This window comes from Manis pentadactyla, chromosome 4 (assembly GCF_030020395.1).
Source record: "Manis pentadactyla isolate mManPen7 chromosome 4, mManPen7.hap1, whole genome shotgun sequence".
Taxonomy (NCBI): domain Eukaryota; kingdom Metazoa; phylum Chordata; class Mammalia; order Pholidota; family Manidae; genus Manis; species Manis pentadactyla.
The window spans coordinates 177,498,618-177,511,165 of record NC_080022.1 but is presented as its reverse complement, the minus strand read 5'-3'; the positions used below and the strand labels follow the sequence as shown (position 1 = coordinate 177,511,165).

General features: G+C 55.4%; 1 protein-coding gene across 2 annotated transcripts in view; it reads left to right on the top strand.

Annotated features, from left to right (window-relative positions):
• Window positions 1–11,018, top strand: part of CACNG5 (calcium voltage-gated channel auxiliary subunit gamma 5) — a 49,504-nt gene extending 38,486 nt beyond the window's left edge. For both annotated transcript variants that reach the window (XM_036899925.2, XM_036899924.2), the window contains 5 exons: window positions 905–1,151; window positions 2,598–2,684; window positions 4,413–4,553; window positions 7,532–7,677; window positions 7,919–11,018. In XM_036899925.2, coding sequence (XP_036755820.1) covers window positions 956–1,151; window positions 2,598–2,684; window positions 4,413–4,553; window positions 7,532–7,677; window positions 7,919–8,176 — 828 coding nt within the window. In that variant the 5' untranslated portion in view covers window positions 905–955 and the 3' untranslated portion in view covers window positions 8,177–11,018. The remainder of the gene's footprint in view (window positions 1–904; window positions 1,152–2,597; window positions 2,685–4,412; window positions 4,554–7,531; window positions 7,678–7,918) is intronic.
• The last annotated feature ends 1,530 nt before the right edge of the window (window positions 11,019–12,548 follow it).

The window sequence follows — 12,548 nt, the reverse complement described above, 5'->3', positions numbered from 1 at the left end:
GAATCCTTGAGCTGGGCTGTGGGCTCTTGGGGGGCCAGCCTCAGTCAGCCTCAGTCCTCACTTTACTCAGCTCTTGGCCTGGTCCTGTGCCCAGCCCTGGCAGGGGCCAGGAGGTGTGCTCCCTGCAGCACATCTGTGCACACCTTGCACAGACTCCCAGCCTCTCCTTGGCTGGCTCGGAGCTGGCTCCTGCCAATACCACGTGCTGAGCAGGCAAGAGTCATTTTCTGAGGAGGTGGGCTTAGGAGACCCACTGGACCTGGATTGTGGTATGGTTTCTTTAGCTGTGCTGACCCAGAACGACACATGATTAGGGTCCATGAGGAAGACGCCGTCCCGGGAAGCCTCCTCCGCCCCCTGCCTCTTCCCAAGGCTCAGCCACTTGCCCCGCTGATTCCGCTGCTCTCGGCCAGCAGGGGCTCAGAGTCCTTCTCCTCGCAGAGAGGTGGGCCCCAGCAGCCTTCTCGCCTCCGTTCCTCCACCGTGCTCCAGCTCTAGGGCAGATCTCAAGCTGCATGTTAATTGCCTTGAGTGTATATTTGTTCTTCTAGATGGGAGCTCTGCAGGGCAAGGCTGCTGAGTGGTGTGTTTGTCTTACCTCCACATCAGCACAACAGGTTGCTGAATGAATGGGTGGGTGGCATTATCCAGCCAGGGGGACTCCCAGAGAGGAAGGGAGTTGCCCTTGTACTGGCCTGCCAAGAAGCTGTGAAGTCCTGACAGGGGTAGGAAGAGGGTGTCACCTCTCTCATCGTGGTGGCCTGCTGTCCAGGGAACTGTCCTATTGTCCTTGCTCATCTGTTTAGCCAGGCAGGTGTGACATTAGCCACTGCCCCAAGGCCCCCATCTTGGCTGCTCAGAGCTGTGGCTGCTACTGCCATCTCACCCTGTCCCCTGTCCCCAGAGCCCACTCCCTGCTGGTGGGACCTGCAGGTGCACACAGCTGTCCAGGAAGATGAGTGCGTGCGGGCGGAAGGCCCTCACCCTGCTGAGCAGCGTCTTTGCCGTCTGTGGCCTGGGTCTCCTGGGCATCGCAGTCAGCACCGACTACTGGCTCTACCTGGAAGAGGGCGTGGTCCTGCCCCAGAACCAGAGCACCGAGATCAAGCTCTCCCTGCACTCGGGCCTGTGGCGTGTCTGCTTCCTGGCAGGTAAGGGGGCCCGAGGTTGGGGACAGCCCTGCCCCAGAGAGAGGTACAGTCCCTCCCCCCGAGAAAACCTGCTCAAGAGGCCCCCACTGGGAGGAGATGCCCAGCCTAGAAGGAGGCAGTTCATGGCGGACAATCCCCAGGAACCCTGGGCAGGGCTCACTGCAGCAACCAGGACACGCTGCGATGCTTCGCGTTTCTCTATCCCGTGAAATGACGTAGAGGAACCGCAGACCCAAGCCCAGACTTGCGATGTCCATCTGAGCAAGTCCCCTTATCTCCAGGGTCCGTGCCCTCCCTCTGGAGAGAGGAATGCAGCCCCGCCTGCCCCGCTCTCTGCCTCCCAGGCCGAGTGAGGCTGGCACCACGCAGGTCTAAAGATGCCCCTGCATGCCATAGCTCATTGAATTTTTTATCCAAGTGCCTCCCACACAGTGCAAGGCAGGCCTAGTTATTATTTCCACTTTACAAATGAGGAACTGAAGAGCCGGGAGGCGAAGGAAGTGTTGACTCATCCTCACTTACCTCCACTAGCTGGGTCCACAGGGCAGGAAATACTCGGCAGGTTCTCTCTTCATCTTCCATGAAATGGCAGAGAAAAAACACAGGCTCAGGGCCTTCCAACTTTGCAGGGGGTGCAGTCTTTGATCCTGCCCCTCTGGGCCCCTCTTCAGCCTGCCAGGTCTCCTCTGGAACCCATGAGTTGCTGCTCCGGAAACTACGTCCTTGTTCCCTTTACCGTGGCCGGACCAGCCTGCATAGGAAGAGCATCTCCAGGCCTGCAGACTGGCCACAGTCCTGAGCCGGCCGGAGTCACCACAGTGCGGCTGCCTGAAAGGCCCTGTACCCTACGTGCACGCTGGGCAGAGGGAGCCCCTGCTCCTCCCAGCTTCAGGGCAGGGGCCTGGGGGTGGGGGTGGGGGGTGAGCAGGGAGGACCCCGGAAGGCCTGGTCTCCTGGTGGCTTACTGGGTCTGCTTTGGGAGTGGCATTTGACACCTCACCTCCCACTGCCTAGACTGTGTGACATCGGTCTCTGCTGAGACCTGCAGCAGAGTTTGAAGTCACTCAGATCTGGCTTCCAAAGAGGTTGACAAGGCTTTTGGATACCTACGCTGGGGAGCCCAAGTCAGGCAAATGCCAGCATCAGCGGAGTCTATCCCAGTGCAACATGCCGGCCACAGGTGGTTTTCTCAGTCTGGGGTCTGCAGTGCTGGCTGCTTTCGGGTGGCCTCTCAGCGCCAGGGTCGCTCTTCACAGCGGCACTTCTCCAGGAAAGGTGTGACATCAGGGGGTCAGCAGCCAGGGACAGGCCGTTTGGACCCAGCCCAGGTGCAAATACACAGTGGGTCAAAGATCCTAGAAGACCTGAAAATACCATTTGAATGTACCAACTGCGAATCTGTGTTCAAGAAGGACCCAGGAATGTTAGTGATTCTTGTCTTCCTAGGTGAGGAGCAGGGCCGCTGCTTCACCATAGAGTACGTGATGCCCATGAACGCCCAGCTGACGTCAGAGTCCACTGTCAACGTTCTAAGTAGGTGCCTCAGACTGTCCAACCCGACTCACTGGCTGGACAGAGCAGAGCGGGGCAGGGGGAAGCTTGTTTCTCGGGAGCAACTGCCCTTACACGGCTGGTCGTGCTGGCCTGAGCTCGCCGGAGCTCACTCTGCTGAGTATTTTTTCAGTGGTGCCGATGGGTTTCTAGAGTCTTCAAGCCCTGGGACCCAGGCAAGTGAGAGGGCACCCAGGCCCAGTGTCGCAGTGCGGGCTGCAACAGAATGCCGTAGACCAGGTCACTTCCCATCAACAGAAACTTACTGAGTTCTGGGGGCTAGAAGTCCAAGATCAAGGCTCTGGCATGGTCACGTTCTAGTGAAGGCCCTCTTTCTGTTCACAGCTGGTGTCCCCTCGCTGCGTCCTCACGTGGTGGGTGGGGTGGGGCAGCTCTCTGGGGTCTCTTTCATCAGGGCACTAATCCCATTCACGAGGACTCCACCCTCATGACCCAAGCACCTCCCGCAGGTCCCACCACCTGATACCATCACACTGGGCATTAAGTTACGACATAGAAATTCTGGGGGCACAAAAACATTCAGACCATTGCACTCCAGGAGCTGATCAAAGCTCTCTGGCCCCCAGTGAGACTGACGTCACGCCCCTTGCCCCACCAGAGCAAGATCCCCAAGGTGAACCTGCTATACAATTCTGATACTAATCACCCCAAGTTAGCAAAAACTTCACAGGCTAAGGGCACAGTCCCAACCAGAGTGTGCTCACCTCACACGCCAGCCGCAGGTTGGGAAGTCCCCAGGCCGTGGCACTTCTGACCAGTGGGCTACAACTTGGAGGTTCCCGTGACCTCCTGAGGTTCAAAGATTTCCTAGAACTAATGGAACTCAGGAAAGCACTATACTTACCATCACAGTTTTATTATAAAGGGTGTGAATCAGCACTGTCCAAATGAAGAGACACCTACGGTGAGGACTGGGAAGGTCTGCAGGGCAGCGTTTGCACATCTTATCCCCACGGAGTCAGGACGCATCACCATCCCAGCACATCGATGTGCTCACTGACCAGGAAGCTCAACCAGACTTTGGTGCCCAGAGTTTTTGTTGGGTTTCATTACATAGCACGAGTGATAGAGCTATGGACCACTTCACTGAACACCATCTCCAGCCCCCTGCCCTCCCCCATCAGGCCTTTATCACATGGTTGGTCTTTCCAGCTCCCATGCTGAGTCATCTGTTGCCAAACTCAGGTGTGGTCCAGGGCCACCCCCCACCCGTGACAAAGGTACTCCTATCCCTTGGGAAAGTCCAAGGACTTAAAGGTCATCTCTCAGGAACCAAGGGCAAGACCGTTACAGTGACCACTGCCTGAGTAATTATTGCTAACGAAGACAGAGGCCAGGGACCGTCTCCTGCCCTGCTCCGAGCAACTCTTGCCCACGGAGATGACAAATGCCCCAGGGGAGGAAGTGAGATGAGGTGGCTGCAGCCCACGCGCTGCAGGCAGGTGAGACTCCTGCTAACCCAGCTGGAGGGAGCAGTTTCTGCCTGGAGAAGACAGAGGCCCTGAATGCGGTGGCACCTAGAGGTCTGCCTCAGGACAAAAGCCTTGTGGGTGCCAAGGTCCCCCGGCTACCGCGGGAGGGGCTGGACCCCAGGTTGCCCGTGCAGGCAAGGGCTTTGGGGACCAGCCAGACAACACCGGGAGCACCAGCTGGGGGTGGCTGACGGCGTCCTCTGGTCCCCCCAATCAGAAATGATCCGGTCGGCCACACCGTTCCCGCTGGTCAGCCTCTTCTTCATGTTCATTGGGTTCATCCTGAGCAACATCGGCCACATCCGTCCGCACAGAACGATCCTGGCCTTTGTCTCCGGCATCTTCTTCATCCTCTCGGGTACGTTGCATCACTTGCCTTCAAGCACTCTGAGCTTTCGTATTTGACCCCTAAATGCTCTGCTCTGGGAAGTCCTGGTCACGGCCGTAGGACCACCCCTTGCTCTGGACCAACCGAGTCAGTGCCCAGGCAGGATTGATGCAGGGCTGGAGGAGACGTCCGTGACCAGAGGCCCAGCCACCGCCTCTGGAGGAGGGGGGGCCTAACAGGGTCCCGTGGGCAGAGGTGGGACTAGCACCCAGGGTTCATCCTCACACCCTGCTTTTTAGTTCCCGCTGATAATGAGTGTTGCTATTTTTGAAGGGGCTATGTCTTCATGTTTTTGCATGAAAGGCAAATACAGTCTGCCTTTGAAACAACGGCCCTTCTACTTCCCAGGAGATTCCTACTGTCCCCTTCACCTTCCAGTCACACCCATGCCCCAGGCCTGCCCAGGTGCTTTCCCTGTGGATCTGCCTTCTGGACTGACACCAGGCTGTACTTCATCATTCTTTCTGTCCTCCATTCACAGTAGCTACCAGGTCTTGTTCTGGGAGCCAGCCCCACTGCCTACAAGGTCAGTGCTGTGGCCAACATAAGAGGAAATCCGAACACAGCATGAGAAGACGGTGGTAGTGGTCAGCAAGGCCTGCTGTGGGGCCAGGACCAGTGGTCGAACCTCAGACCAAGGGTCGGTCAGGGAAGAGGCTCACCGTGGCGGGAGCATAAGGAGGAGAGACTGGGGAAGGTGTCGAGGTCCCCTGTGGATGTTGGAGTTTGTGAGAAAGCTTGGAAGGATTTAGAGCTGAGGAATGATGTGATCTGAGCTGAGGATTTTCACACTACTCCTGAAGGGAATGGAGGGAGGATGGCAAAGCAGGCGAGAGGCCGTTTCAGTAGTACAGGGAGGGGAGGGGATAATAGCAGGAAAGAGAGAAATAAGAGGATCCAGGTGACATTTAGAAGGTAAACCCAGAGGCCTAGGACCCAGCTTCCAAGGGAAGAGTCAAGGGCAAGTGCTAAGTTCTCGCCTGGGCAATGGCCAGATGGCACGTTCCATTGTTGACCTAGAGATCACAGGAGAAGAAACAAATCTGGGGCAAGGACTATGTATTTTGTGGGAAATGCTGAGTTCGGGGTGCCCATGTAACATCTGGGAGCAGATGCACAGATGGCTGATGGAGGCTCTGGGTCTGACGCCCTTGGAAGTGGCCTGATCCAAAGACAGAGGTTTGGGAGCAGTCAGCCCAGGGAGTAGAAGAGAGACCTGTGGACATGGGGAAGATCACTCTCAGGACTGTGCAGAGTAAGAAGGGGAAACAACGTGGTGAATAAGGATAGGCTCTTGCTCCCCCTCAAGGAGACCTGTGCATTTTCATGAGGACCTTTTATTTTGGAGATAACCCTGCAGGCCAACTGCCAGAGCTTGTATTTAGGTGTCCAGAAGCCCGGACCTGTGGGTGGGTTAGGGATAGCCAGGGATGGGCTAGGGAGGGGAGGCTCAGACAGTGGATGGACAGATGGACGGCTTGAGTAGTGGGTGGGTGGATGGGTGGGTAGGTGGATGGATGCGTGGGTGGAAAGAGGAGAGGAAACATAGCTCTTGTGTGCCAGGTATTCTGATTGTCACCTGGCTTACACTCCAGTTTAGGTTCCTTTTCCTAACATTTTCTTGTCAGTATAGCTCAGGAGCCAGGTGGCAGTCAGAATGCCTGATGCCCGAGAGCCAGCCTTCCTTTCTTCCTTTTCTTTCCCTGCCTCTCCCTCCCTTTCCTTTTTTCGTTTCTCCTTCCATGAATTCATCCTTCCATGCATCTGTCCACCTGCTTTTTAATTCGCCCACTCATCTTCCATCCATTCTTCCTGCTATGGATCCATTCACCCACCCTTCCACCTCTCCATCCAACACATATACATTGGGCACCTGCCGTGTCCCACCCTCTGACATTTCTACCTAGTCCCAGATGTCCAGGCCCAGGGTTAAGCCCCTCCTGTATCTTTCTGGGAACTTTGCAGTAGTCAGAGCTTATGGCAGCTCCAAGGCACCTGAGGTTTCCAGCGGCAGACAATATGGTCAGAAATCTCAGACTGAACTGGGCCACATGAAGTTGTTTTAATAACAATGGAGAGGGTTCACTTGGGCCAACAACGATTCAAACGTGAGTTAGGCTTGAGTCACACATATTTTCCTTTAACATTCATCTTTGAAGATGCCCTACTTTAATCATGTGAATAGAATTAAACCTGAACAACTCAAAACAGAGTAATTAATTAGGTCCTGATGCACTTGCAGCCACTAATTGATGGGACCCATACCTGAGGTCATCATTTGCACAAAGGCAGTAGGAGTTAGGGCCCCACTGGCCTCCCAATTTAGTTCTTGCCAGAATCTGGGTAAACTCTTTTTAAACTCTCCTGCCTAACAGTCTCAGCAGGCCACAGCCTGGCCTTGGGCTGTGTAGACCATGGACCACTTGGTCTCCCTCATGATGTTACCACTCACCCACTGCTGGAGTCAGGGATCAGAGGCCCTGGCTGCCTCTGTTAAGGGAGCCTATCTCATCCCTCACTTTAGCAAAGGATGCTGCTAGCCGGGGTTCTCACCCTCTGTTCACATTAGCACCACCTGGGGAGCTTTTAGGATGCTACAGGGCCAGGGCCCCAGCGCAGGCCAAGGGACCCAGGATGTCTGGGGGAGGGGCTCAGGCATGTACGTCTGACAGGTGATTCCAGTGGGCAGGTGGGTGAGAACCAGCAGGCTTACTCAGGCTGAGGAGGTGGCTGGAGAAGGAGCTTTCTTACCTGCAACTCTCTGCTTTCTAGAAGGTAATAGTCTGAGCAGAGACCCCAGGAAGAGGACTCCTGCCCTCCTGGAACTCCAGAGGCGGGGCATCATGTCCACAAGACCAGTGGCTTTCCACCTAGGCCCCGAGGGGAGGCGGGTGCCCCATCAGCACACTCCTGGGCCTCTGCTCAGCACCCCCTTGCCCTTGACCCAGGCCTCTCGCTGGTGGTGGGCCTGGTGCTCTACATCTCCAGCATCAATGATGAGATGCTCAACAGGACCAAGGACCCAGAGACCTACTTCAGCTACAAGTACGGGTGGTCGTTTGCCTTCGCTGCCATCTCCTTCCTCTTAACAGAGGTAAGCCCCTTCCGTCAGGCTGGGTAGGGGCGGGGCAGTGCCCAGGTTGGGAGGGAGGAGGTCAATGCCCCGCACATCCTGGACCCACCGCCTCTAGCGCCAGCCTCCTCCCCCCGAATGCGTCACTCCCTCACCTCCTGTGCCGGCTCCATCCACTCGCGCTGCGTCCTGTGCAGACGCTGCGGGGCAGCAAGGCCGGGCCCCCAGCCGCGAGCTGCCCTCTGCTTTCTCCTCCCTGTAGAGTGCCGGGGTGATGTCCGTGTACCTGTTCATGAAGAGGTACACCGCCGAGGGCGCGTACAGGCCTCACCCCAGCTTCTACCGCCCGCGCCTCAGCAACTGCTCTGATTACTCGGGCCAGTTCCTGCACCCGGACGCCTGGGTCCGAGGCCGCAGCCCCTCCGACATCTCCAGCGACGCCTCCCTGCAGATGAGCAGCAACTATCCGGCCCTGCTCAAGTGCCCCGACTATGACCAGATGTCGTCTTCCCCCTGCTGAGCCCGGCCGCCTTCCTCCCTGGACTGTGGGCCCCAGACGGCCCCTCCCGTGCTCCCCTGCCGGCCCGCGAACCCCAGACCCTCAGTTGACAGGCCCGGGCTACCTCCTTGCTTAACTGCTACCCCTTGACCTGCGTCTTCCCCTTGCTTCCCCCAGAATAGCTCTAACTGCCCCAAGGTGGGTGTGAGCCTACCGGCTGAGAGCCTGGGTTTAGACCCCCCTCCTGTGCACCAGTACTCCTGCAGGCCTCCCCTTTCCTGGGAGAGGTGAGTGCCCCAGCTGTGTGTCGGTCCCTGCACACCCTATTTCATGGCCCCAGACCCAGGCCAGCTCTGAGATGCCAAGTTCTTTACACAGACCCAGCCGGACTGTGCGTTTGCCAACTGGCCTGGCCCTCACGCTCATGTCCGGGCCATCCGGCCAAAAGGAGACCGATAAGGAGGTCTGGCTGGTTCAGAATCGTCAAGCAGTGTTTCCTGTGAAATCCTGTATCCTTTTTTGTCACCCGCATCCCCCCATACACACACCTGTCTGCGCTCTCCACCTGCCCCTCCACCCCGCAGGCTGTGAATCTTTCCCCCTCCGCTCCCACCAGACCTCGGGGCAGTCCTAGGCTTGGCCCCCAAGGGTGGGTCTGAGGCCACTCGAATGAAGTCACAAAGAGATGTTAATGGCTGACGATGTCTTAATATGCAGGGCCCCTTCATAACATATAACAGGGTCTCTAATGCCTTAACCCAAAGGAGTGGCTCTGACAGTAAGAGTTTCAGAATTTGGCTGGCCCGAGGCAGTATTACCAGGAGCCGCTGCTTCAGGCCCTGGGGTCACAGTCCCCGCTCACAGGGGCAGTATTTCCCATCCAAGGCCCTGAAATCTAATCATGTAGACAGACAACCGTCCGCACCGCCTAAGTAGAAGGCAGCTTTCTAAGAGGTTGCCTGGCATTTGGAGCTGGATTTGCCAACACCTGGTGCATTTTAAGTCTGAACAAGCCAGACTTGGAACCACCTAGCTGCTCTTCTGAGGGTGCCCGTGAACATTTGGGGTTTGCCAATTAAGCCAAATATAGGGCAGTGTCTGCTTTCTCGGTCTGGGACATACGTAGGCAAGTAGATGCCTCCAGAAGACGAGGCAGGTGGTGCCCATCTTCCCAGTAGGAAACCCGAGCTGGGAAGTGCAAAGCTCCTTCCGCAGAGCCACTGCGGGAGGGAGGAGTGGCAGGAGGGCCGCTGCAGGACACGGCCCCCCTCGGTTCCCCGGGGTCTTCTCAGCACATGCATTTTGGGTTTTGAGATTGTGAGTAGCTCTCTGCTGGGTACTTCTGCCAACCCAGCTTTTCTCTCTTGCTCTTCTTAAGACAGCATTTCAGTTCTGGGTACACGGCCACAGTGGGCGACATGGGCTCTGCCGAGCAGCACAGAACACAGGGCATCTAGCGTGTGTGGCTTTCAGAAGGGCAGCATGTTAGTCTGCTAGGGCAGCCATAACAGAATGCCAGAGACTGGGCGGCTTAAGCAACAGACATTTATTTTCTCAGTTTTGGAGGCCGGATGCCCGAGATCAAAGGGTCAGCAGATTTGGTTTCTTCTGAGGGTTTTCCCTGGCGTGCAGATGGCCATCTTCTCGAAGCGTCCTCACCTGTCTTTACTCTGCACGTGTGCACACCCCTGGTGTCCACATTGTCTCTTACAAAAACACATTGCATTGGATTGGAGCCCATCCTAATCACTGTTGAGGGGCCACCATCTCCAAACACAATCCTATTCTGAGGTACTGGAGATGAGGGTCCACCATATGAATTCGGGGGACACAAATCAGCCCATAACAGGCAAGTGACTTCGTAGGTAGGTCTTTCTACTCTTTTCACAGCATAGTAGAGGGGAAAGAGAAGAGAAGCCCATTCTGGCCCCAGTCCAGCCACTGTCTCAGTGTGAATCCTCGAGCAGCCCCTTCCACTGAGAGCGGCTTGGCCTGAATTATTTCCAAGCCCCTCTCCCACACAGCCACCCCAACTCTAATGGTTCGTCCTCACGTAGAAAGCTCCCAATTGCCCTCATATGTGCCTAACCCTTGCCTATAAACTGGTAGCAACTGTAAAGACCCAACGTTCCAGCCCATTAGGCCCCTACAATGACTTGTAGTGTCAGGTTACTGTTTATAGAATGATCCGGAAACCACATTCTCCCCTGCAGCAGAGGAATGGGTTAGTGTACTTGGAGACCATTAGATAGCATTTCCAAACCAGACAGTTGTTGAAATGTGCTTTATTCCAGTTTTTGCCATTGTAATTAGCTTAAAATACCCTTTTTCTCTCTCTGTAGCATTCCTTTCCTGTCACTGTGCCAGGCTTGTTTTTGTGCACGAGGGAAAAATGGAATCCACTCCTAAACACGAGCTGATTATTGCCTGTGACATCATTCAGACAGGCCTTTACTGGCCTGGATGCCGAGCAGCTGATGCAAGCAGCCCGTGCCCCGGGGGCGTGCACTCTACGCCTACCTTAGGAACAGGTTCTGGGTTGGTGTCTCCCCTCATAAGGGACGGGTGAATGCGAAAATAATTGTGCAACCATTACAATGTCTTTTCCATCTATAAATTAGTCTCAGAACTGGGGCCTCTTTGCAGCCTCTCCATAATCAAAAGATTTTTATCAGATGTTAGTGTGTAAACTCAACTCAGAATCACCATTAGGGTCCCTTCCCCAATTCACTTTCTGATCTTTTGTTTTCTCCAGCAATTAAAAAAAATACATTTGTGAGTTTTTATCTTTTTCACCCTCAAAAAATGGGAGGGGGAAACAAAGTCTGATGAATTATGGAGTAAGACCACTTGGGCTCCTAGTCACTGGGCAGGAATAGTTCTGACGCTGGTCCCCTCCCACCTGGAGCCCACCAGCCTCCTCCTCACCCCAGGGAAGGGCAGTGACCCCCCCTCCCCACCAGCCAGCCTCCAGAGGAATGGTCGTCATTAGGGCTGCGTGTGTTGAGGGGGCAGGTCCCCAGGCGCCACCAGCTTCTCTGTGATGTTCTCAAGGGCCGTGTGTGAGGGGAGCCACCTCCTTTATGTTTGAGTCACTGTCCTTTCTCCCTAAATGGAAGTGATGTATTAGGGTTCTCCAGAGAAACAGAGCCCACAAGATGTGGATACATTAGGTTTAAGGAATTGTTCACATGACGATGGAGGCTTGGCGAGCCCAAAATCGGGGGGAGGCCAGCAGACTGGGGACTCAGGGAAGAGTTGCAGTTTGAGCCTGAAGGCCATCTGCTGGCGGATTTCCTTTCTGCTCAGGGGGAAGTCAGTCTTTGTTCTATTTGGGGTCTTCAACTGATTGGACAAGGCCCACCACACTATGAAGGGTTATGTGCTTTACTCTAAATTCACTGATTTAAATGTTAATCTCATCCTGCAAACAACCTTGACAGAAACAGCCAGAATAATATCTGAGCACCATGGCCCAGGCAAGCTGACACACGAAATTAGCCACCACAAGTGGATAAAGGGCAGAGGAAGACAAGAGAAATGGCATTCCACCTTAAGACTTACAGGGTGGCTGCGGGAATGAGGGTCAGGGGAGTCGGCACCGCCATGCATGGCATGCCCAGTGAGAACACAGAGATGTTTGCAGCTCCCCAGTCTTGATTTTTCTCTCACACTCAGTGACCACACGCTCACATGTTAACATGATCCTTGTGAAGTGAATTTGCTTCTGGAACACAAGCAGTCCACATCATGAGTGGGTGCAGAAGTGAGTTCTGCTGAATGCACTTGTGCTCAGGCCCAAATGGGCCAGGTCCCAGCCTGGACTGCAAGTGTGAGCTCTGCCATGGCAGTGAGGCTCAGCAGCTCCCATCTGCTGGCCCAGAACTACCCCCAAGGTACAGGATGGTGAGCCATAGCCCGGCCATAGCCCCTCCAGGATGCAGGAGGGGCACTGGGGCCTCGGACCTGCCCTTCTGGCAGAACTAAGACCTCTGGATTCCCACACACAACTGTACTGGGATCCTAGAGTTCTGCCCTGTGACCCTTGGTCTGCCCCAGCTTTCTCCTGTGCTTGAAGCCTGATCTCCCTGCTCTGCTGGGTCCAGGGTGGCAGTGGACCCACTATTCAAAGGCCTGAGTCCCATCAGGGTGCTGCTCCACCCTCTCTGTGTTGCCAGCAGCATGGGGCCCTCAGCTCTTCATTCATATAATGAGGGGGGTGGATGTAATTGTCTCCAGGCTCAGTCCCCAGACTTTGTCTCCAACTTTAAAGGCTGTAGGTGTTTCAACAAAACCCAGCCAAGCTCAGATGATGGATCCACAGGTTCTGCCTCCTGTCAGGAGCATCCAAACGACACCCCCCAAAGAATGTGGAATTTAGATGAGTGTAGAT